Here is a 25094-nt window from a genome sequence, read left to right on the forward strand (position 1 = left end):
CGCACCAAGCAACTACCTATGCACCAGGATCAGCGGGAAGAAGCCGTGGCAAAAACATAACTGAGTTCAAAGCAAGAGATTCAATGCATTGCAGACATACACGAACTCAAGTGCAACCTGCTTGAGTTGGTTTGTTTGTTAGTTTCGGTCCACAGCCTAACCTGCTCACATCCCCTCCACCATAAACACCGTATTAAGAATGTCTATTAACCACATGCATGCATACTGGTTCAACCGCAGTCAATAATTCACAGAACCTAGCTACTACCTGCACAGACATAAGAGCTGTTATCCGGTGCACGCCGCATCCAGATCTACGCACTTCATTCTTCTTTAGCTGCCCCTAATTCACAATCTCAACAAATGTGACTGCAGCAAACACCAGGAAGAGTATACCCCCAATGTATCTTATTGCCTGTTCAACACACATTCATGCGCTGTGTCAGCAGCCTCAGCTCCAATTAAAGATGCAATGCAATAACAGGTGGGCTGCTTATCTTTTGCCCCACACTGAGTCATACCCACGTTAGGGGAAAGAAAAGCAACAATTAATCAATGGGTAATTCTTCAGTGATATATCTAACCTTCTCAGAGAGGAAGGTTCCCAGGAAAGAGCCACCTAAAACAGCAAGCTGCAAATTCATTGATTATTTACTTGCTTGTTAGCCAATATATGACCTCAAAAAGCTAAACAAATTGTCCATGGTTGCAAACTGCACCAGAGATTGTTTCTCATGGGTTTTCTACATATGTACTCCAAATGAAAGGTCTATCAGTTTATATCAATAAAATGGTTCAGAATCATGGAAAAATAGAAGGATATAGCAAGTGGTAGTGTAGGTTCTGTACGTTGTTGCTACAACTATGTTTCTGAGCTGAGATTTGATAAGTGCTTGTTTGATTTATTTTTATAAGTATCCGAGTAAGGTGATTAGAGACTGAAGCCTAAAGTTTTACCAGTGTTGCTACTCCATGACCAGCGAAGGCACCTGCAATGACTCCAAGAGGTGATGCCGCTGCAGCAAGGGCTGAAAGAATGTAGCAAGGGATGAACACAGGTGTACAAAGTGATGAACATTGAAGAACAAGAATAAAACAAGCTTTCTTGAAAATTAAACATGATAGAGAGCTAAGAGTAAAAAGAAAACAAAATCAAGGTCATAACTTCCTAATTATCACAAACACACACACACACAGTAAGGATATGGATAAGAATAATCCAACAAAATCAAGGCCATAGCTTCCTATTGAATTACAATGAATCCCATGAAATCCCCCTCGTAACTCAAGGAATTATTCCAGCACTGAATCACAATCAATACCACAAAATCAACCTCATTGACTCTGTTAAAATATATTTAGAAGCAATATATTATATTTATGGTAGTTGTCTTATTTAAGAAATTCGTAGGATTCTTGTCTTATTTAGACGATTTATAGTGATATATTTCTTAGACGATTTATAAATCGTAGAATATGAAGCTGAAATTCTCTATTTCAATCGTAAGAATACGTACATATTTATAGTGATATATAAATCGTCTAAAAAAGACAAGAATCCCATAAATCTCTTAAATAAGACAACTACTATAAATATAATATATTGCTTCTAAATATTTTAACAGACTCCAACATTATTACAAGTGTAATAAAACTACTCTCAAGCAACAAAAGTCTTGAATCTTCAGTGCCTACGTGAAGATGTTTGCCATTTGATATTGGTCTTCATGTGCTTTAATTGTATTTCTTTTTTGTTCATACTTTCTCAGGTAAAATGAAATTTTGTATCTATGCCCTTGCTACAATCATGAATAATAGGATTCTTACTTAATGAAATTGTTGACTTGTTATCAACTTGGACATGAGTAGCTTCAGGCTAGAGCTGGTAAATGAATTGAGTAGCTCGCGAGCCAAATTCGACTTGGCTCGTTTATAGAGTCGAGCTCGAGCTCGGCTCGCGAATAGTTCGATTGAGCTCGTTTGTAATAATATATTTATTTTATTTATATATTGATATAATATATATAATTTTTTATATCAAAATTTATATTTATTATTAAAACTTGAATATTTTATTATAAAAAATTATGAATAAAATTAAATATATAAAATATATATAAAATTCAAACCTAGCTTGTGTTTGAATTACGAGCCGGCATTGAATTACAATAATACCACAAAATCAACTCATAACTCTAATATTATTACAAGTTTAATATATCAACAAACCATACTACCTATGCTCATACTACAATAAGGTAAATTGTTCATAGTCTCTAGTAAAAAGATAAAAAGTGATTAGAAATTATTTGTATTGTTTCTTAGGTAATTTATGCTGTGGCCTCCTTTGGATCATGAAACTAATCTTGAGAATAGAGTTGCCGTTGAACTTGAAAGGCAAATTTAGTTTACTCAGTTTTTGAAATAACTATATAACACGTTTAAATATGACTATATAAATGCATATTTGTGCCTTAGTGCGCAAATAAGGACCATGACCGTCTTACATGACTAATGCACCTCAGAAATTAGAGAGACAAACTGAGAACACCAAAAATTTAACCCTCCATATACACAAGATAGAATGCTAGTATGCTACTTGATAGGGTATCCATCTCACCAATTGTAGAGAAGAAAGATTTGTCACCCCATTCAGCAACAAACACAAGCAGGAAAGTGCTAAACAAAGTGTTTGCAGCAGCCAAAATACCCGCACCAGACCCTGAAAGTTCAGATACTGCCAGCTCTGCCTGCACTCAGCAAGCATTTGTGAGTTTCAAACATCAAGCTCTTCTCCACCAAAATATCCAAGTAGAAAGTGAAGATACAGCTATAGCATAGATAAAAATTCATCTTGGACAGCTAAGATCCTTATCTGACTCTGATGATCAATTTTGAAGGGTTTGGTGCTCTACTTGTACTGTCAGTCTATATAGTGTTTTTAGATGAGATGTATTTATTACCTAATGTCTCTATCCCATTCCGATAGTAGATTCTACTCTTTCCTAATGTCTCTATCCCATTTCGTTAGCAAATTCTACTCTTAACCAGTACACCCAACTACATTGAATGTAATATGCATCATAGAGGAAGCGCCGTTAAATAGACTTCATACTTCCTTTTGTTCTTCATCTGCTTTTAGGTCATCACCAGAGGAGGCTTCAATCAAGGATGAAACACCAAAATATATCTGTAAAATGCAAATTCACATAACATTGAGAAATAAACAACCAAGAATCCAGTAACCCACATCAGTATTTGTAGAATTTAGTCTTAGCTATTTGCTTACCAGAAGGCAAACTGCAGCAAGATCATCAATAGGTAAATCTGCATTTCCAAATCTGGTGAAATGATTCAAATTAATAATGATTGAATCAGTTTCCTGTGGACCATAAACCTGCTCAAATATATTGTTCATACCTCATGCATTTATATAAAACTGTACCTTTCGCGTGCAAACTCTAGTACAAGTATGCTAATTTTCCAAACTAAATTATGATTTGGGTTTTATATTTTCAACTTTATTTTAACATTATTCATCACAATTTTTCTCCTAAAAAACATCCAATCCAACACCTAAATACATCACACCCAACACATATTTTCCATTCAAATTTTTACTATTTCTAAAATAATCCAAAACACTTCCAAACATAATGAAACAAACTCAATTTTTGGGTCAAAAAATGGAAAAACTATTACTTAAGGTCCTAATATTAGACTCCAAAAATTTAATTGGAAATGCTTTACACATTTTGGAGTATCAGAGGCAAACCTGAAAGGAAGGATGCCATCAATATAGTGAAAAGTTCGACCAAGGAGAACAGAGATGATTGTCATTAGCCTGTTCACATTATCACACAATATACATGAGTGTAATTGATTAATGTTGTCCCAAATGATAGATTGATTTCCATGCTTGGTTGTCAATTTTTGTAAATGCAACAAATGGCTACAGTAGATGCTTCCTGCACTGGTGTGTAGAATATTATCCTTCAACCAAGTAGTTCCCTGACTACCAATAAAAGACTGGATGAGTTAGTTATTGTCAGCATATATAGAGATCCTGTCAACAACCGTGAAAAACAAGCTTGACAGTGCCAATGGCAGAATGTAGAAGTTCCTACTAGTATCTTCCTAAAAAATCTCACTTTTCATCATAGCCACTATTGCAACTTCCAAGATAGGGAACTTCCAAAAAGAATTGTGAGGTCTAAACATAAGTTGGGACTACTAATTAAACAACCCATCCAGCTCAAATAACTTACGCTAGTGCACTAAAAGTTCCAATGAACGTCACAGCGGCAGAATTCCTTGCTGCCAGAAGTGCCTGAACAGAAAATCAAACCATGCACTGACTTATTTCATAAGACAAGAAAGAAGTAAGAGTTAGTGAAACACTATAACCCAACTTTATTTCATACTCACATGCATATATATAAATGCAGATAGATATTTTATTTAAGAGTAATGCCATGGTTAAAAATGCACGGACATAAGCTTCAAGAAAACTATTACATATCAAATTGATGAATACAGTGTCTTACCGCAATAAAGAAGGTTTTATCACCTAGTTCGGAAAAAAATATCAACAAGAAAGCCTGCAAGTACCCATTTCAGAAGTGATGTCAAGTTTTGGAACATTCATTTAGGCAAGAAGAATCTCATGATCCATTCTAACATATTGCCAAAACTTAAGCTAGAAGGTAAAAAAGGAGGACAAGTATAAAACGCAGCAACAACAGAATAAACTGGTACAATTAGGATATGAAATAACCAGCAGCTCTTTATTAAGGAAAGGAAACATAACATTGCTAGAGATAGGAGTGTTAGTAAAACCTTAGACAAATGAATATGAAGACTGGAACAACCCTAGAGACCAACTAGAACATATGAACATCATGAATATGAAGACTGAACTTTGACTTCTGACCTTTGTTGAAAATGAACATGTTTCAACTGAGTGTAAAAGTCAAAATCCATATGCAATGAGATCACAATATTGGATTCAAGAATAGCACAACAAAGTTGTAGGGACGATTCCTAACTGAAGCAAAACCTGTGCTAATATCACCCAAATCCCCTAAAAATGAAAGGGATTGCATGTTTCTAGCAAGGTCTGAACCGGCAATTGCTTGTTCACTACTTTGAAGAGTAAAGAATCCACATATTACGAAAAGTTTGAGATAGTCCATCAATGGCATTTGTAGAGCCCTAAAATTCAATGCTTTTGCAATGTTCTTCCTTTTTTTGTCCAACAATGTGAAGTTCTCATGAGAGTCGGAAATTTCATTACTAAGATGCAGTGACGTGAGTTTGTGGCACTTCTCCTTAGTAATTCTGAGTTCCTGAGAGAAAATTAGAGCCATCAGATATCTGAAAACAAAAACACTAAAATATATGCAATAGAAGCTTATGACATGCTGAAGAAGATTCATACTGTGCTGCCATAACAATAAGCGTGTAAATGACATGTACTTGCATTTGATGCTAAAGAACAGTTTATACTGAAGAATGCTATCAGTGTTTATTGACCTTCTTTGATGCCATTGCCATGAAAAATGGGTTCTGGGGACCATAAGACGATTTTCCAGCAAAACTATTCCCTACAAAACGACAAACTCACTAAACTAAGCCATCAACTAAGGATCAAGGTCGGCCATGTGCAGAACAGAATGTTATAGAGGAAAGTACTGAGAAGTGTTTGTTACAACTTCAAATGGTAGTTTTTTTATGTATGCATGTGTGTATATATATATATATTTTTCTTTTTCAACTCTCCAATCTGGAGTCCAGACATAGCATTGCTAGTAGGATTGATAATTGGACCTAATAAATCCATCAAATCATTTCAATCAGTGTAGGGTAAAACATCTCATTTATCAAAGAGGAAAAGCTAACTAAGTAGTTGTAGAAGTCTTGCCAAGCCTTGAATATCTCATCAGGACTGAAAATTGATATAACTACATCAGAATAGTCAATGAGACAAAGTAAATCGCCCAAAAGCATATTATAAAGATAAAATCTTTGAATATAGGACTAGAGCGACACAACGTTTTCTATTTCCACAAAGGCAAACACGGATAAACAGTTCTTTTGATGTTTGAAAATCAACAAAAATACACCATATATCATCATGCAAATTCCACAGAATTTGGTTTGACCGAGCACTGCCAAGAATCTTTAACTCTCCCAAGAACATTGATTGTCACAGAAACGACAGAATAGATACACCCGAGAATATTGTTATCAGTAAAAGAAAACCCCAAAACTAATAAAGAGACTAGAAGCAAACCCCGCCAAACAACACCTACCTCCCATCCAAGAAGAAGAAAAAAAAAAGAAAAAAGAGATGAACTTTGCGTACTTAAAAGCTGGAAATGAGGAGTGAAGATGAAAGAGGAACCCAAATCATTCCTATCATCACCCTGAGTAGTCCAGGACGTGATGGTGAATTGAGGCCCGGACAAAGCATAAGCCATTAGATAATTCGCCGTAGCCAAAAGGCGGTTTCAAAAACGAACTTTTGATAGACCCGAGCAGACTCAGTTGAAGGGAAAAAGAATGACGATGAACAATATGGAACATGAACAAGTGCCGAATATTGGGGTTAGAGGAAGGAGGTAAAATTGGTGGCCATGGAGTCCAAATTGTTGATCAGATGAAGAGATAATATGCGGATGGGGAAAATGGTATGTATGTACGTACGTACGTACGTATGTGTGGTGGAAACGGCTGGATTGCCTGCTGACTGGGCATTTCATTCCACTATCATGACTATTTATTTATTTATGGTTTATCTTCTTATTTACTGGAAGAACAAATAAATCACATGGGCGAATGAGGACCCCTCATCGTAGTAAAGCCTGAACTAACGGTCTATCCAGAGCAACTGAGCTAATGGTTGTTGGGCCTCATCCCCGCCATGGATCCGTCTGCTGTCTTGGCGCAGTGTGCAGTGAATAGCAGAATAGGTGTGTGGAGTGTGAGAGTGAGGGTAGGGAGCAAGGAAGATAGATACATTCATGGGGTACTTTTACAAAATACAATCAATCAAAGTATCAAACTGCACGAGCCCGACCTAGTTCATCATTTTTCTAGGATGATGGACACTTGCAGGCATCGACATCGACACCACCGACGACCGTGTGTGGTGGAGGCAATGCGCGTGTGTGTATATCCCATCCCGGTTGCAAACTTGCAATAGGCAGGTCGGTGGAATTGTCAAAACATATAGCTCTGCTCTGCTCTGAACTTGGTTCTTTGGTTCATCCATTCCTCCTTGGGGTGAAGACAAGATGAACGCACAGAGAGATGGATAGATAGATAGAAGAGATGTAGCAGCCATCAAATTCAAACATTAACTGGTTGGTGCTCAATGTTCTCAGTAGTCATTTATACAACATAGATGCATCAGCTTAATTCAGACCGAATAGTTGGAGAAAAGCTAGGGGAGAGGGGTGGGGTGGGTGAGATAGATGGATGGATAAAGCGTAACATAAATAGAGATTGGAATACGTATCACCCTCTTCCGCTGGGCGGGGCGGGGCTGTGCTGTGCCGTGCCGTGCCTTGCCTCAAGAAAGAGGGAGCACCTTCTTCACAATCTCATCGCTGAGGGCGGCAATCTGCGAGTCAAGAGCTTTCACAGTATCCTCCTTCTGCGTCTCCAAAGTAGCCAACGCCTCCTGCAGCTCAGCCTCCACCCTCTTCCTCCCCTCTGCCAGCTTCTGCTCCACCTCGATCTGTGTCTCCTTCTTCATCTTGTTGAGGGCTGCAGATATCTCGGCCTTGGCAGCCTTCATCACCGCCGCGGCCTGCTCCTCCAGCTGCTTAACCTCCTCGGAAGTGTCCTTGACGCTGCTGAGCTTCTCTCTGATGGCGGCGTCCCGCTCATCCATGAATTTCCCGAGCGGGGTGTAGTAGACCTTGTCCAATGCGAACATGAGGAACAAGAACTCCACCGCTATGATGGGAAGGGTGAGGTTGAAGTCGAAAAGGGCAGCCTTCTCGATTTCGGCAGCGAAGGAAGGGGGAGCGTGGGCGAGGGAGAAGCCGGCGGCAGTGGCAGCTGCGACGAGGGAGGGAAGTTTGGGCAGGGGTATTTTATTTTGGGGGAGAGAGGAGTGGTATTGATGTGGATGCAGACGGGGGGTAAGGGGTTTGGGATTGAGGAGTTTTGGGGTGGAAGATGGCGTTGGGGAGGAGGAGGCAATGGCAATGAAAGCTTTGGAGGAGGCGGAGGCCATGATCATGTTTGCCATGGCGGCGGTGGCTGTTGCTGCGATTCCTTCCCCTCTTTTTTTCTTCAATTCTTTTTTTGTTTACTCTGCTGTCGGTCGCCGATTCCTTTGTGCGGTGATTCCCGGGACGACGACTGCTGCGGCGAGGAGGAGGAGGAGGAGGAGGATGTGTGTACGTACGTATGTATGTATCAGTTAATTAGCAAGTGGAGGAGATGGAGCCGCGGGGGAAGGGTGAGGAGGGGAGCGGCCAGGACGAAGTGAGCTCTTCTTCTTCTTATCTCTTCGTCAACCACATAATTAATTAATGAATATTATTTATTGTTGTTTTTATTAACGCGGCGGGTCGGCGGGTGGGTACGCGGGCGTGGGGCGGGTTCAGTTCACAGTTCGTTTGGACCCAACCGACCGACCGACCAACGGACACGCAATGGCGTGAGGTGACGAGATGAGATGAGCCGCACCGCAGCCGCCGTCGGTGTTCGATTTATGTCAAGAAAACATCCTGGCTCCCCCAACGCATTCCTAATCCAACGGCCCCAATTCGTCGGGATCCCGAATCCCCCTCTTTCCTATATTTCCTTCCCTTCGCAGCTGATTGATTACTTCTTTCTTCCTTTATCTCCCAAAATCTTCCTAGCGAGGTGGAATCTAGTGAGACTGTAAACAATCCCCGTTCATTCAGGTCTCCCCGCTTTTCCCTCTCCTCGCCTCTGTTTCTATCTTTACTATTTCCCCCCAATTTTCTCTTCTTTTCTTTAGCCCAGATCTGACGGTGTATTTCCTTCTGCTGGATCATCCCACCGATCATTCCACCCACAGTACTGGATCTAGATCTACCTGTTTGATTACTTGGAGGTTAGTTATTTGCTGATCCCCCTTCATAATTCCTCTTTGAGGCATACTTGTAGTTTCCCTTTAGTCAAATGCTAGTTCTTTACTTCTACTTGATTTCATAACCGTTTGTTGTTGAATCCGTTGGATTATTTCCCTTGGCGATATAAAATTAAAAAAAAAAAAAAAAAATTGCAATTGATTGGGTAGTGATATGGATCGACGTAATGGGTTTTGGAATTCCTGATATTGCGCCTTAGGGTCGAGTTATGGCTCCGAGCACGATTCGTAAGGCGATTGGGGCGGTGAAGGATCAAACCAGCATCGGGATCGCAAAAGTTGCCAGCAACCTGGCACCCGAGCTAGAAGTTGCCATAGTCAAAGCCACCAGCCACGATGATGACCCTGCCTCCGAGAAGTATATAAGAGAAATTCTTCAGCTCACCTCGTATTCTCATGGATATGTTAGCGCTTGCGTTGTCACTGTATCTAGAAGATTGGGAAAAACCCGTGATTGGATCGTTGCCCTGAAGTGCTTGATGTTAATTCACAGATTACTGAATGAAGGGGATGCTGTTTTTCAGCAGGAAATTATGTATGCTACTAGGAGGGGAACCAGATTGTTGAATTTGTCTGATTTTCGCGATGAGGCTCATTCTAATTCATGGGATCATTCAACTTTTGTCCGGACTTATGCCTTGTACCTGGATCAAAGGCTTGAGTTGATGGTATATGAGCGGAAACAGAGTGGAAATGGAGGTGAAATTGATAAGTTTGGAGGTAGAGATGACAGATATAATTACAGGTCTCCTTCAGGATCAAACAGGGGGTATGATTATGATTATAATGAGTTCCGCGATGGACCAAATAATGGCATGCGCAGATCAAGGTCATCTGGGGATGTGAGAGACTCTGGGAATGAGAAGAAAGATGTCACACCGCTGAGAGAGATGAAACCTGAGAGAATTTTTGGGAAAATGGGACATTTGCAAAGGTTATTGGATCGATTTTTGTCGTGCCGGCCCACTGGCCTGGCAAAAAATGAGCGGATGATTTTGGTGGCTCTGTATGCTATTGTCAAGGAGAGCTTCAAGCTGTATGCTGATATTTGTGAGGTTTTGGCAGTGCTTCTGGATAAGTTCTTTGATATGGAGTATGAAGATTGTGTGAAAGCTTTTGATGCATATGTTAGTGCTGCAAAGCAGATAGATGAGTTGGTCGGACTTTACAATTGGTGCAAGGATGTTGGTGTGGCAAGGTCTTCTGAGTACCCAGAAGTACAGAAGATCACTAGCAAGTTGTTGGAGACTCTGGAGGAATTTGTGAGGGATAGGGCAAAAGCACTGAAAAGTCCTGAGAGGAAGGCAGAGGTCCAACAAGCGCCTCAAGAGGAGGAGCAAGTTCAGGATATGAATGAGATTAAAGCATTGCCACCTCCTGAAAACTTCACTCCTCCACCTGAGCCTGAGCCTGAGCCTGAGCCTCCTAAGCCTGTGGTTCAGGGGGATTTGGTAGATTTGAGAGACGAGGGAGTAACTGCTGATGATCAAGGCAATAAGTTGGCTTTGGCATTGTTCGCCGGATCAGCTGCGAACAAGGGGAACAGATCCTGGGAGGCATTCCCATCAAATGGGCAATCAGAGGTAACTTCTGCTTGGCAAAATCCTGCTGCAGAGACTGGAAAAGCTGATTGGGAGTTGGCTCTGGTAGAGTCTGCTAGCCACCTTTCTAATCAGCAGGCTTCAATGGGTGGTGGATTAGATCCATTGTTGTTGAATGGTATGTACGATCAGGGTATGGTCAGGCAGCATGTTAGCACTGCCCAGTTGAGTGGTGGCAGTGCCAGCAGTGTTGCATTGCCAGGTCCTGGAGCCAGTAAAACCCCTGTATTGGCACTCCCTGCACCTGATGGAACAGTCCAAACAGTTGGCCAAGATCCATTTGCCGCGTCTTTGAGCATTCCCCCACCTTCATATGTGCAGATGGCTGATATGGAGAAGAAGCAAGGTTTGCTTGTGCAGGAGCAGATGGTTTGGCAGCAGTATGCCAGAGAAGGAATGCAAGGCCAAGCCACTCTGGCCAAGATCGGTACTAGTGGCTATTATGCTCCAGGGGTGCAGCCGGTGATGCCTTATGGAATGCCACCTGTAAATGGATTGGGAATGCCTCCTCCTGGGTATTCCTACACTCCATACTGATTTTTCCTATATGTCTGCATTAAAACTATTTTCTGTTTGGATGATTCATACTCTATGCATTTTATGTTTTACCTGCAATGCTGCGACAAGGGAAAGATATATATTTAGCATGGTGTGTGTTACAATTTGTTTTCAACCATCCAGTTGTATGCCTGTTGAGTTCTTGGTCTTGTTTGGAATTTATGTGACAATTTATGTGATATTAATGCTAATATTTGGTGTCCATTTTAGAATGACATTGCATTAGTTGTTTTGGAGTGGCTGGTACCTGTTGGATCATTAAAGTTTTACGTCTCTGTGCCCTTCCCCCTCCCCCTCCCTTCAAAGTGTGTCAGTCAATATATGGTGATGTATTTAGTTATGCAATCTAATATTTGTTGTGAGAGGCTACAGTGTTAGCATCGCGCATGGTACTAAATATCGTGTTAACAATACAGTGCCAGCGCCTGCTGATGCAGCACCACGGGAGTAGATTCTGGTTTTAATCTTATATGAGTGTCCAGAAATTGCATGGTCATCGTACTTTCAATATATTCTGTTCTTCTATTCTACAGCAAAAAAAAGCATCTCCTATCCTAGCTCTAGCGGATGGATTGGGAGGCTAATGTAATAGTGCAGCAAGCAGGCAGGCAGGCAGCACTGTACTGGTTTATGTTGCTATTGTTTGGTTAGGAGGAAGCAAAGAAAGGTCAACGTTGTTGGATTGTGGCAGGGCAGGTGAAGTGAGGTGACCTATCCTTTTCATACCCCTCCTTTTTTGATTCAACCATAAAAAGAAGAAAGAAGAAGAAGAAGAATAAAGTGAAAGAAATGAAGAAAATGCGCTTGGGGGTGCATCGTAGGTGTTAGGTTAGGTGTGGCAGGACAGGAAAAACCATTTCTATGTACACAATACAGTCAGTACAGGGAAGGAGTAGAGCCCATGGATGGATGAGTTTGAGAGTAGACCCCAATTACATTCACATGGGTTTTGTGATTATGATTGTGAATGTGGGGAGAGAGAGAGACTGGTGTGGTGTGGTGTGGTGCGATGATCTCCAAGGCGGCGGCGGCGGCGGCTGCTGCTGCTGCTTGGACGCAACACGATACACCTTTCTTCTAAGTCCGACTGTGTCGGCTATTGTTGGTTGGCCGGTGGGTCGCTCTGTCCGTCTGTCTGCCTCATAGCAGCAGCATTACACATACACATACGTAAATGCTCCTTGCTTGGTCATGTCGTTTTGATCCGTCCTTCCCATCGCATTCACACTCCACAATCCCGAGCTCCTCCAACTGCACTATTACTACTACTACTACTATGCATCGTCGTCAATCATGTGGAGTAGTTAACAATCAATCCCAAACTCCCCTCTGCCTCTGCTAAATGCCTCCCTCCCTCCCTCCCTCCATAAATTGTATTGGCACAGGCAGAGGCACAGTTTCAGCAGCAGGAATTGGTGAACTACATTACATCTATAATAACGGATCCTGGTGATATGATACAACTTCATTATTTCAACCCTGCCCTGCCCATCCGATCCCTCTCCCTGGTACCTACCCACCTGACCTCCCTTACCTACTCTTCCATTTCACCACACTACCTACCTCCCCCAGTTGAGGAACATAAATTAATATACAAAGCAAACGCCGGCGGTCCACGTCCAATTTCAAAACTTGTACGATTCATTCATATTCATGCACTAGTCTCTCTGCACCAGTTTTCAAACCTAATACCATCAATTAATGGTTTCTGCTTTTATTAAAAAACTCACACAGCGCAGCACAGGACAGGGCAGGAAAGGAGTGACCATCAAGCAAACCATTCCCCAGTCCCCACCCACACACATACATCCACTGCTATAAAATATACATACATACATACCATTATTCTCTCAGATTTCTTGCTTTAATATACCAAACCTTTAATTATTTCAGTGCAACTCTGTGAGAGAACGATCTAGTGCGATTATGTTCATCTTTACAAGTATTGCTCCACTTGCTTAATTTATTACTACTATATGATTGATTGATGTATGCATCGAACTTGACTTAGTGCTAGCCTAGTCGTATTGGTTGATCAGAGTTTTCAACCACACACCTAGAAGAATTGATTACGACACACACACACACACACATATATATATATATATTAGGCCTTGCGTTAAGCAGCAAATGGAGCAATGTAATAACAGCCAAATTAAGATAGAATTGATAAAAAAGAGAACCCATGCATAGAGATAGCATCGTTGGATTGGGGTGCATGGGACTACAGCATCAGCGTCATCATCACTTCATTAATTCAGTAAACGAGAGGATAGATGTATTATTCATTCCCAACAAATGCATGTTTCGAGAGTCAAAGGAACGAACGTATGCATGCATATATATATATATATATAGATACCTTACAATTCAGATCGATGATTGATCTGATGTATATGAGAATGTGGGCGCGCGGATGTGGCGGGGGGTAGATAGATACATAGATGGCAGTGGATGATGAAGACGATGATGGTGATGATAATGATGGCAGATGGCAGATCGGTGGAGTGCAATATCCGACAAGGCAAGCAAAACTAATTAAGGTTGTAAGGACGAAACAAACAAATGATTTCACAATATACTACAATAATATTGCACTGCACTGCCTGTACATCGAATAATACTTACTCATCATAATATATGGAATAATAGATTTGTAGAGGTTGCAGGGCCCACCGAGCACATGCATCTTCACATTCCTTCTCGTAGCATTCCCTTTTTTTTCTCTCCCTCTCTCACACAAAAACACATTGATATATATGTATATATATATATAATTGACTATTGACTTGCCCCGTCCATCTGTTTTTATTGGTTAGTAGGAACGACGTATCGTTTATAGAATACTATGGCTGAGGCGAGAGTTATCGTGCGCCACCACACCTTTACTTACATTACATGAGAGAGAGAGAGAGAGAGAGAGAGAGAGAGAGAGAGAGTCAAACGCAGTAGATTATTACTAATCAATACTTGGATAAAATAAGGGATATTGACATTGACATGTGCGCGTGTGGTGGCCAGGCAGGCAGGCAGGCGGGCTAGGTTAGGTTAGGAGGCCCTAACCTATATATCATATGTTGATATATATCATATATGTTATATATGGTGGTCCATCCCCGCTTAGCTGTGAATAATGTGATCATCATCACCATCACCATCACCAGATCTCTTAGCTGATGCGTGATCTAATTTGACCTGACATGAATAATCAAGTGTTGTAACTTGTATCTGCTTGGGAGCACACTGAGATCTTCAGCAACTCAACTGGTCTGGCCTGGGTCTTCTCTTGCCCAATAGTATTCACATACATACATGTACATATATGTATATATATAATCAATCTTTGTAATAAATAGCCCCCACCCGCCCACCTGTTCTACTTGTCTGTCAGTGCAGATGTATATTTGTGTGTATATATATATAATCTTCTTCGTTGACGCTGGCAGCAAAAGAAGTTAATGCTCGCCTCATACCCCCCACCCCCCAACCCTTCCCTATGCATGATGGATGGATGGATGGATGGATGGATGGATGATATGCCTCGACGATTCAATATAATTAATAATTCATTTCTTCTTCCTCACTAGTCAGTTCCCCCTCTTCCTCCAATCTCCAATTCTGCTGCACTGCCCATGCCTCAATCAACAAACCACGCCTCCCCCCCGGCCCTTCTCTCTCTCTTTTCATCCTCTTCTGCCCAACCCCAGCATTACCTGTTCAATTCTCATCTTGATTCTTATTGATTGCTACCACTCCTTTCCTTTCTTGCCTCTTGTACTGCATATTCATTCATACCTGTTCTGCAGCTGTGTTGTGTGTACGGCCCCCAATAGTTATTGCTTTTCCCCTCAATTGAATTTCTCTGCTGCGGAGGATATTCTTGGGGACTTTCTATCTCTCTCTCTCTGTATATCTCTCTTTTTAGCCAATTGCACTTCACTCCCTTTATTATTGTTATTGTTGTTAGCTAGCTAATTCTGTGGACTGTCCGCCGTCTGCTCCTGTGGATCAATTCAATTTTCTCGTGCGTTTCCATGTTGGCTTCGTAGCCAATTAAAAGGGTTACTTTTTAGGTGCCTCCTCACAATTGCTGGGTTTCAAATTCTTGACTTGGTGGTATGGAATCTAGGCGCGGATTGTGGCCTCAAACTTCGTGGGGAGTTTTTCTCTTGAAAATTCATTCACCAGCGAGTGTAGTTAAATAACTCTGGGTGGGTAGGGTGGTTTTCCAGGAACACGAATTGATTGGCTCCTGTTTTGGGAGGGGGGGGGGGAGGGTCCTTTGCATCTGGAAATTCTTCGGCTGTGCGGAATCCATGGGGAATTGGGGATTCCCGACCGTTCTGGTTTTGTGTTTATTCATCCTGCTGTCAGTGGAAACAATCACCGCTAGCGTTCCGAGGGTTGGGGTAATGGATCCAGGTTTCAAAGGGTCTCCAATGTACTGGATCGACAACGACGGACTGTTCCTGCTATCCAACAATTCGGATTTTGCTTTTGGCTTCACCCCCACCAAAGTTGTCACAGTCTTTCTGCTTGTTGTGATTCACAAGAGCAGTTCCACCATAGTTTGGACTGCCAACCGAGGTGCCCCAGTTCAGAATTCGGACAACTTTCTCTTCGACGACACCGGGAATGCCTATCTGGAGAGAGGGGGCTCCACGATCTGGTCCTCGGACACGGCCAACAAAGGAGTCTCCGCAATTCAGCTGCAGGACAGCGGGAATCTCGTTCTGGTGGGGAAGGATGGCAGCCCTGTCTGGGACAGCTTCAGCCACCCCACCAACACCCTTCTGTCGAACCAAGAATTTCCTCAGGGGGTGAAGCTCGTCAGCGACCCCGGCTCCAATAACCTCACCTATTCCCTTGAGATCAAAAATGGCGATATGATTCTTTCCGCAGGTTTCCAGCCCCCGCAGCCGTACTGGTCCATGAAAACTGACAACCGCATCATCATCAACAAAGGCCCCGGTGACGTCGCGTCTGCTACCATCAGTGCCAACTCGTGGAAGTTTTATGATCCGAGCAAGGCGCTCCTCTGGCAGTTCGTGTTCTCAGATGAGTCCGTTGCGAACTCAACTTGGGTGGTGGTGCTGGGGAGCGATGGCTCCATCACTTTTAGTTCGCTGCAAGGAGGCTCCCTCCAACCCTCCCCGGTGAGCATACCTCCGAATCAGTGCAGCAGGCCTGCAGCCTGCGACCCCTATTCGATCTGCTCCGGCAACACTGCCACCACATGCCGGTGCCCGTCATCCCTCCCCTCTTGCAAGCCGGGTATTCTCCCTCCCTGCAACAGCTCCACAGTGTCTGCGGACCTTGCCAGCGGGGGCGATGGCCTCAGTTATTTCGCCTTGGCCTTTGTTCAACCGTCCTCTAAAACCACTTTGGATGGCTGCAAGACAGCGTGCCTTGGGAATTGTTCCTGTGGGGTTCTGTTCTTCGAGAACAAAACAGGCAACTGCTTTATGTTTAATGAGATTGGAAGCATGCAAGAATCCAGGGGTGGTTCTGGTTACACGGCCTACATCAAAATCTCCACCAGTGGTGGAGGCAGCGAGAGGGACAGCGGCGGCGGCAATGGCCACTTCCCGGTGGTAGTCATTATTGTAATTGTGACACTTATTGTTATCTTGGGACTGATTTGTGCTGGAATTTATATCTACCGAAGGCACAAGAAAATGCCTGAAACACCGAAAGAAAGTTCTGCAGAAGAGGACAACTTCTTGGAAGGTTTATCAGGGATGCCAATCCGCTTCACATACAAAGATCTTCAGACTGCAACAAGCAACTTCGTCGTGAAGCTTGGCCAGGGAGGGTTTGGGTCAGTTTATCAGGGCACGCTCCCTGATGGAACTCGGCTGGCTGTGAAGAAGCTGGAAGGCATTGGCCAGGGTAAGAAAGAATTCCGCGCTGAAGTTAGCATCATAGGAAGCATTCATCACCTTCACTTGGTGAGGCTCAAGGGCTTCTGCGCTGAAGGGAGTCACCGGCTACTTGCATATGAGTATATGGCGAATGGATCGTTGGATAGATGGCTTTTCAGGAAGGAGAAAGGGGAGCTGATGTTGGATTGGAACACAAGATACAGTATTGCTGTGGGCACAGCCAAAGGCCTGGCTTATCTCCATGAGGATTGTGATGCAAAGATAGTTCATTGCGACATAAAACCAGAGAATGTACTTCTTGACGACCACTTTATGGCCAAAGTATCAGATTTTGGCCTTGCTAAGCTTATGACCAGAGAACAAAGCCATGTTTTTACAACACTGAGGGGCACGAGGGGGTACCTAGCACCCGAGTGGATCACAAATTATGCCATATCAGAGAAGAGTGATGTCTATAGCTATGGGATGGTATTGCTTGAGCTAATTGGCGGTAGAAAGAATTATGATCCTGCAGAAACCTCTGAAAAATCCCACTTCCCTTCCTATGCCTTCAAAAAGCTGGAAGAAGGAAAACTGGAGGACTTACTTGATGCTCAACTGAAGATAGATGAAGACGATGAGAGGATTGCTATAGCAATCAAGGTCGCGTTGTGGTGCATACAGGATGACATGTATCTCAGGCCACCAATGACTAAAGTGGTTCAAATGCTGGAAGGGCTGAGCCCTGTCCCCTTACCACCAACTGCTTCTCAGCTCGGCTCCAGGCTTTACTCAAGTTTCTTCAAGTCCATCAGTGAGGAAGGAACTTCTTCAGGGCCATCAGATTGTAACAGTGACGCATATCTTTCTGCAGTTCGCCTCTCTGGTCCAAGATGATCCTGCCTGAAGCGCGCTCGTGATGCGATTATTTTTTGTGGGCAAGTCGCTAGGTTCATTTTTTGAAAATAGTTTTCTAGATTAAATTGAGGGGGGGGGGGGGGGGGGGTGGAGGAAGAACACAAAACACTATATACACACACACTAGTTGGGTGGAGCGAGCACTTGCATTCTTCATTTGTAAATTTACGTGTACTGTGGAATCATAAGTTGAATAGCATGTGTAAATCAATGTGGGTGGCTTTTTAATCTGCATGCTTGCCTCCATTTGTCAAAAAATTTATCAGTAAGCATGCACCCATGCCCCTCCAACATTAACATTTGAAGACTAATTGGGTGTGCCAGTGCAACTGCAAGAGAAGGTGACGCCTTCAGTTTGTAGTTTTGCTGCTGCTGCTGCACCTTAATGCCCTGTCAAGCTTGGACGGAAAAAGCAGCTCCAACCATGAAGCCGCTGAAAAAGCTCTACTCTGCCTGCCTCCCCGCCTTCAGACAACACTGGGCAAAAAGCTTCGTCTGGTTGCTCAATTCCAAGGAAAGTCCAATCAAAGCAAACGAGTGAAGCTGCTTGCTTGCTTGCGATACACAACAGAAAGTGAGGCAGGCACAACCAGCCACTCGAGGAATACTACTCTTCTTGATGTGGGGTTATAAACCTGATGAACCAAATCTTGAATTAAGGAAAGTAGATGACTTAATGATGATCTTGAATTCTTTGGATGCAAAAGGCTAAATTGCCTCGCCCACGGCCCCACGCTCACATCCGATAGGATAGGATAGGATAGGCGGGGCGAGTCATTGATACTCTACTCAACAACCCGTCCATCCCATTTGAGAGTGTAAAACCAGGATCCGATGCCTACAGGAAACCTACTTAACCAGCATTTGGAATGTGAAACTCCCACTCCGCGGCGCATGTCGTCGGATTCGAAACAATGACAGTGCCTGTGCAGCAAAATGGGAGGTCGGATATGAATGTTGTGTTGTCAGTTTGGTTTCTTGAACGGTAAGTAAGGCTCTAATAGTATTAATTAATTAACGAGATGGAGATTGGAGATGTTGATGTTGGGTGTTGGGTGTTGGGTGTTGGGTGTTGGTATTGATGACCAGCGCAAGGGGTGGAATATTCACATTTATATTTAGCCCTCCAATCTCTCCTACTCAGTAAGTATATTCTCCCGCATATGCCCCGCCCGCCCCAAGTCTTCGTCTTCGTTCTTGTCATATCATCCCATCCCATGTCCACTGATTCTCTCTCTCCCCCTCTCCCATCATCTTTCCCCTCCATCGTCAATTATATATATTTCTCGTACAATCAGACCCCCTCTCCGTTTCTGTCCCCCCCCCCCCCCCAGTCCCAATTCTCCATATTACCAACAGGCAACAACAGATGAAGTTCTGGAAAATCCTGCGAAAACTGCTCGATGAGACATTCCCAGATTGGCAGGAAATGTTCATATCGTACAAGGACTTGAAGAAGCAGCTAAAATTGATCTCTCCGAAAACGAAATCGAAACATCTCCCAAGGGTCAGCAAACGCCCCAAATTGGGTGAGGAGGAGGAGGAGGAGGAGGTGGTGGTGGTGGTCTCCCCGGAGATGAAAGATTTCTTGAAGCTGTTGGAAGGAGAGATCAAAAAGTTTAACGCCTTTTTCTTGGATAAGGAGGAAGAGTACGTTATCAGATTCAAGGTATAGTTTTGAGACCCTCCTCGACTTCTTTTATCGTGGTATATAGTTTGTAATGGATGTTCTTTTTCCTGCAACTTATTTTATTTTCTCTGAAGCTATGTACATGTCTTCCTTATATGTTGTGGGGCAAGTATCTTTGATGTGAAAGGGGAAAAGCCAAGATATGAAGAGCAAATTCCAGGCTCATTATCCTCTCCAAAAAAACCGAGTTGATACAAATACAGATGTAGTTGGGAAGGTTTTTGTATTTCTGTGACCAATTTCATCCGAAGGCCAATGGAGATTGTAAGCCAATGCTTATTAAGTGGTATATTATGGAAATCGGCGACTTCACAACGTGTGAGATTTGTGCAAGGTATATTTAGGAATCCAAGTATTTAATGAAACTGGACTGCCTATGGACCACATTGAAGTGGATAGACTAATTTGGAGTCACAATTCTGCACCTTACCACCTCTTCATATTGCATATGCGTGGAGACGTTACCCTACTCTATTTAAGTTCTGTGCAACCTTCCCTAAGCATTGGTCATTCATACATCTTATATTTCTTTATGGGCATTGTATAACTTGCCTTTCTTTCAGAATTTTGAACAATGTGTGGATTACGATAATGTTCTCCAGTGAATCCCCTCATTTTGTTTTGTTTTTTTCCCCTCCGATTCATTTGGGTTTTTTCATGTCCACAGTTATTGAAAGATGGAGTAGCTGAGGCTAAGGAAGAGGAACTTATGAAAGTGGGAAGAAAGCTTGTAGATTTTCATGGAGAGATGATTTTGTTGGAAAACTACAGTGTTCTCAACTACACAGGTTTTGTGCTCTGCAACTGTAAAAGAACTTTCTTAGAGTATGTATAGATAGTCGTATTAATGGAATGTGCATAGTTAGTATCAACTTTCCCTATAGGAAATCTTGTTTTCATTGCCGACTTGCCAGTTTGAATAGTCGATGCATGATAATTTATATATACTTTTGTTCTTACAACTGGCAATATATATACACTTCGTTCCTATAGTGATCTATTCAGCATGCTTATACTTAATACCTTGTTGGCATATAGCAACAAATGGGATGAAATATTATTCTTGTAGCTAACTATTATCTTTGGTTTTTGTATTTGTTGGTTTAACTTTTGAGAGTAAAGAACATAATTGGGGGAAGAATAAGATACATCATTGACTGGATAAATCATTTTTAAGTACATAACTGAAAAATCAGAAAAGAAAAAATTAGTAACACATTAGCTGAAAATAAGCAACAATTTAATGCTAGCAAACGCCTAATGACTCGGTAAAAGAAATCAAAGTAAGCATGAAATAATCCAAGAGTTGTTGAAGCTACAAATGCACACATTCAAACACTCTTCCTTGCATCAATAGGTGCAAACTCTGGCTCTGTTATTTTGGAATTTGATTTAAGCTTTTTTACTGTACTAAGTACAACCATTACAATTTTTTTATAAAAATACACTATTTATTCTTACAAAATATCTCATCCAAACCAATATTCAGACTCCAAAAGAACACATCCTAAGCTTCTCTCTTAAATCTTCAAATTTGGTCTTTGAAAGAGGCTTCATAAAAGATTCTGCACGCTGAACTTCAGTGTCGTTGTGCTTAAGTTTCACTGAACCATCATTTTTGTTGAGATATATTTTAGATAGATATTTTATTACTGTTATTTAGATTTAGTGGTTATTATTTAGGTATATATACTTAGATTAAGTAGTCATTGTTTGAGTTTTTTCATTTTGTATCATGCCTATAAATAGGCAATAATATCATTATTAATGAATAACTAAAAAATTCTACCAAATGTAACATGAGTCCGTTCTCTTTGGATACATCCCTATAACCTTGGAATGTACCCGAACATTCGCAACCACCATGCTGATGCCATTCTAATCCTCGCCTCTCAAGTATGAGATTAGCCATAATTGTTAGCCATAATTGTTCCAGCAGCATCTTCCCTAGCATTTTTTTGACCCATCTATCAAATTTGTTTTTGGTTTTGATCAAAATTTGCTCAGTCTTTGACCATATGTCCATAGTTTCTTGTATTAAGATTTAATTTCTTAGGGTTTAGCACCGCTGCTTCATCAAAGGATCGGTGTTACCAAAAACTCTAATTTAGCTAAAACCTTGCTCTGCCGCTATGACAGAGGATTGTTGGCGTCAACACCACAACATATGATCGATTGAATGGTCTGAAATTAATACTAAGTTATAAAGTCCACCTAGATTCGAACTTTGCTTCTGGTCTCTCTTACCAAACACAAGTTGGGTATTACGGCACCATCTTGAGTTTTGAGGGGTGTTGAGATGACTTAGCCTTTTGTGCCAAGTCTTTGAGTTGGTCGTTGCAAAAGTATAATCTGCATGCTCCTCCCCCATTGTATCAAGAGAGAAACTCTTTCCTCTCATTTTGATTCTTATGATGTCATTGGCATGAACATCCTTGATCATAAAGTGATTGTTTTCAAAGATGACGCCGAATCCCTTTTCAACTAGCTGCCAATTCTCAGTAAATTTTTATCAATGTCAGTACAAACAGAACATCTGAAATTAATTTAGTACTTGTGTAACTCTCTATGGTAACAATTCTGATAGATAAAAGAAAAGGAAACCGAACCAAACTGACACCCAGAACTCACTAGAAGTCTGGTATGATTCCTTTACTCTCCAGGAAGAGCCCTAGTCCCCAAAAATGAGAGAAAACCTACTGTCTTTTTCTTATTCTTCCCTTGTATATTTGTGGCTTATTAATTAGGTTTAAAATAGAAAATATACTCTATTGGGCCACCACTATGCCTAAGTAATTTAGAGTCTTATGACATATCCAACTCTTTGATTGGTGCAACAGCTACCTATGAGCCAACGATTGCTTAAGCTGCTTTTTAAAATAGGATGCTGTAAGCAGTTTCTGCTATTGCTTACTTGCAATTGGCATGATCTTTCTGTTGAAAGTTGCTGTTACAGGTTCTTTCATGGTGCTGAGTGTGTTGCACTACAAACACAGCACGTCAGGTCTTTCCACAATTTGTAAGGAGGATGACCTATTTTACCACAATGTCTGCATGGAGGAAATTGTTTCGTCTTTTCTCCTTTGCAGCTGCTAATGTATCACGCGGGTTGAAGTTTTTCTGATAACTGTTTGTCCTGTCTTTCCTCCTTGACTGCTTTGTAACTTATCCTGCAATGCTCCTTCTATGGACCCTCACTTCTCATTCGTCTCCTTTGTTGTTGAGCTTGTAAAGCACTCGTTAGTTCTGCCTAAGTAATTTGACCGATCTTTGCTGCTCTTCATGGAGGATATGGTAGCATAAAATCTTTCAGGAATAATTACAAGTATTTTCTTTACAATTAATCAAAAATTCAGAAGTGAGGAGCCTTATTTTGTTAGGAATACTCTTAATTGTTGTTAACTCCTTTACTTCATCCCAAAGTCACAAATCAGAATCAGCACTTACATTCCTTTAACCTTTTCATCTCCTTCCTAATCCACTTTGAGGAAATTCCAAAGTCCAAACATCAAATGTTAGACTTTTGGCTCATGATTCTTGTAAGATCTCTTGTGAAACAACAGCAGCAAACAAGGTAGCTTTTACCTTTGACTTTCTTGCTTTCCATGTTGTATGATTCTTCACTTGAGTGATGGTTGAATTTTTTGGTAAGGGGTTGACTTCATTATTTCCTCAACAGTATTTCAAGATCTTTCACCTCTAGGTAAGCTTCCACTCTTGCAGCACAAGGCAATAACTTTCACCCTTAAACACTAGTGGTGCTAGTGTTGTGAAAGGTGTTTCAGAATCCATTTGGTGGATATAATTGTGAACAATAAGGCTTGAGTTAGGTTTCACTTGGCTCACTCCCAAGCCCCTAAAGAAGAAATGCTCTGATAACAATTTGTTAGTTTTACTTTTAGGAGTAAAGAATGTAAGCAAGAGAAGAGGAAGATTTATCGTTGACTGCATAAAGCATATTTAAGTACAAATCAAATTTAGTATGTAAATAATTGAGAAAGTTGCTGAAGCTCGCACACATTCAAACAATATTGAGGGGTTGCAGGCTGTGGCTATATTTTGTCTGCAATCAAATCAAAACAGCTTTATGCTTGACGAAAGCTGTATATTGGTTGCTGTTAGTATTGTCATAGCCTCATAGGTAGATTTTGGACTCTAATACCCACAAGACCATAAGTTGCGCAAATTGGGAAAGAATTTGAGATACCGCCGACCATAGTTATTTTCCTTGTCCCACAAATGTCTAGACACTTGTTTTACCAAGATGAATTTGCAGGAAACTAATAACAGTTCCAGAGGCAATGCTCCAACAATTATGGTGTGATAGATGGTTTGCTGGTATATGTTAGGGGTTTACATGATCTACCATTATACAGAGAGCTGACAAATAAGTAAAGTAGAAAGTTGTCAAATGATTTTCTGTAAATGGAAGTGGAAAATATGATTTTCTTTTTGTTTTGGTTTTTTCGGTTGAGTGTGGGAATAGTTTTGAAGTGCATTTATCATGATCATACATAGTTGTTAATGTTGTCGATGCTATTTGATCCTTTGGTGGTGAAGGCACTTAACCATTTAATTTGATTGCTTGGAATAGGATTGGTGAAGATTCTGAAGAAGTATGATAAGAGAAGTGGCAATCTGATCCAATTGCCGTTCATCCAAAAGGTCCTGCAGGAGCCATTCTTTAGGACTGAAGTTATAAATAAGCTAGTGAAAGAGTGTGAAGGAATGATTCATTGCATCTTCTCTCGACAAGAGCAGCAGCTGGTTATCTCAGAAGGTGCTGCTGCAAGTGCTAAGCAGAGGGTGAGCGAGGTGGAGGTGGAAAAACTCAGGGTACCTGAGGAGCTTGCAGAAATCAAATCCATGGAGAACATGTATTTGAAGTTGACAATATCAGCCTTGCAAACCCTGAAAGAAATGAGGAGCGGGAGTTCTACGGTGAACATGTTCTCATTGCCACCACTGCGGAGTTAACAAGGTATTCGAGCATGTAATAAAATAATGTTTGTTTAAGTTGCTAGTTGAACGCTAGGGTTTATTATGATCTTTGCTGGTCTGTTAGTGGTCAGCTGCCAATGCTATGTTCATAGGTCCCGATCAAGGTAGTCTTGACTTCTTGACATTAGCTTTGGAATGTGAATTTAAGATACCTAATATAATTAAAATATTATTTTTTTAATTTTTATTTTTAAAAAAATAAATGTTTATTTTAAATTGGACGAAAATAGTACTTAAATTTGTTATTATTATTATTATTATTTTTTCTATTTTTTCTATAATATATATATATATTTATTTACCTATTCTTTAATTTAAATTATTCC

At 41.3% G+C, this 25094-nt stretch overlaps 5 protein-coding genes across 11 annotated transcripts; 3 read left to right on the top strand and 2 right to left on the bottom strand.

Moving 5' to 3' along the window:
* Nucleotides 1-61: 61 nt before the first annotated feature.
* Nucleotides 62-6755, bottom strand: LOC127250137 (GDT1-like protein 1, chloroplastic). 7 transcript variants are annotated; one of them, XR_007838559.1, is made up of 13 exons: nt 6368-6755; nt 5536-5606; nt 5049-5348; nt 4548-4601; nt 4269-4330; nt 3776-4015; nt 3290-3341; nt 3116-3190; nt 2621-2750; nt 958-1028; nt 585-632; nt 269-415; nt 62-117 (listed from the first exon to the last, which is right to left on the bottom strand). XR_007838559.1 is itself a non-coding variant. In XM_051273297.1 (12 exons), the coding sequence occupies exons 1-12, from the start codon at nt 6480-6482 to the stop codon at nt 344-346; spliced, it is 1164 nt and encodes a 387-aa protein (XP_051129254.1). In that variant the 5' UTR covers nt 6483-6755; the 3' UTR covers nt 62-343. The 7 variants fall into 7 exon arrangements, 5 of the variants coding, with proteins under 5 accessions (XP_051129254.1, XP_051129253.1, XP_051129257.1 ...); XR_007838558.1 differs by having other exon boundaries at nt 62-161; XM_051273297.1 differs by having other exon boundaries at nt 62-415; nt 5175-5348.
* A 581-nt stretch (nt 6756-7336) lies between these two features.
* On the bottom strand, nt 7337-8525 carry LOC127250139 (ATP synthase subunit b', chloroplastic). The gene has a single exon (XM_051273304.1). The coding sequence runs from the start codon at nt 8261-8263 to the stop codon at nt 7577-7579; it is 687 nt and encodes a 228-aa protein (XP_051129261.1). The 5' UTR covers nt 8264-8525; the 3' UTR covers nt 7337-7576.
* Nucleotides 8526-8594: 69 nt separating this feature from the next.
* On the top strand, nt 8595-11436 carry LOC127250134 (putative clathrin assembly protein At2g25430). The gene is made up of 2 exons (XM_051273292.1): nt 8595-9100; nt 9337-11436. The coding sequence occupies exon 2, from the start codon at nt 9346-9348 to the stop codon at nt 11272-11274; it is 1929 nt and encodes a 642-aa protein (XP_051129249.1). The 5' UTR covers nt 8595-9100; nt 9337-9345; the 3' UTR covers nt 11275-11436.
* A 3301-nt stretch (nt 11437-14737) lies between these two features.
* LOC127250250 (G-type lectin S-receptor-like serine/threonine-protein kinase SD2-5) lies at nt 14738-18305 on the top strand. Its single transcript, XM_051273429.1, has one exon. It carries the CDS (start codon nt 15612-15614, stop codon nt 18054-18056), a length of 2445 nt encoding a protein of 814 aa, XP_051129386.1. The 5' UTR covers nt 14738-15611; the 3' UTR covers nt 18057-18305.
* Nucleotides 18306-19121: 816 nt separating this feature from the next.
* Nucleotides 19122-24947, top strand: LOC127250257 (SPX domain-containing protein 2-like). The gene is made up of 3 exons (XM_051273436.1): nt 19122-19746; nt 20435-20555; nt 24362-24947. The coding sequence occupies exons 1-3, from the start codon at nt 19447-19449 to the stop codon at nt 24742-24744; spliced, it is 804 nt and encodes a 267-aa protein (XP_051129393.1). The 5' UTR covers nt 19122-19446; the 3' UTR covers nt 24745-24947.
* The last annotated feature ends 147 nt before the right edge of the window (nt 24948-25094 follow it).

The sequence above is a fragment of the Andrographis paniculata genome, unplaced genomic scaffold (genome assembly GCF_009805555.1).
Source record: "Andrographis paniculata isolate CXL003 unplaced genomic scaffold, ASM980555v1 Contig37END, whole genome shotgun sequence".
Lineage (NCBI taxonomy): Eukaryota > Viridiplantae > Streptophyta > Magnoliopsida > Lamiales > Acanthaceae > Andrographis > Andrographis paniculata.

Coding starts and splice junctions, on each gene's coding strand:
- LOC127250257 (XM_051273436.1), top strand. CDS start 19,447: ATGAAGTTCTGGAAAATCCTGCGAAAACTGCTCGATGAGACATTCCCA. Junction 19,747..20,434: donor AGTACGTTATCAGATTCAAG/GTATAGTTTTGA, acceptor TCATGTCCACAG/TTATTGAAAGATGGAGTAGC. Junction 20,556..24,361: donor CAGTGTTCTCAACTACACAG/GTTTTGTGCTCT, acceptor TGCTTGGAATAG/GATTGGTGAAGATTCTGAAG.
- LOC127250139 (XM_051273304.1), bottom strand. CDS start 8,263: ATGGCAAACATGATCATGGCCTCCGCCTCCTCCAAAGCTTTCATTGCC.
- LOC127250134 (XM_051273292.1), top strand. CDS start 9,346: ATGGCTCCGAGCACGATTCGTAAGGCGATTGGGGCGGTGAAGGATCAA.
- LOC127250250 (XM_051273429.1), top strand. CDS start 15,612: ATGGGGAATTGGGGATTCCCGACCGTTCTGGTTTTGTGTTTATTCATC.
- LOC127250137 (XM_051273296.1), bottom strand. CDS start 6,482: ATGGCTTATGCTTTGTCCGGGCCTCAATTCACCATCACGTCCTGGACT. Junction 4,602..5,048: donor TTAGCACAGGTTTTGCTTCA/GTTAGGAATCGT, acceptor GGGTACTTGCAG/GCTTTCTTGTTGATATTTTT. Junction 4,016..4,268: donor GGAACTTTTAGTGCACTAGC/GTAAGTTATTTG, acceptor TTTTATTGGTAG/TCAGGGAACTACTTGGTTGA.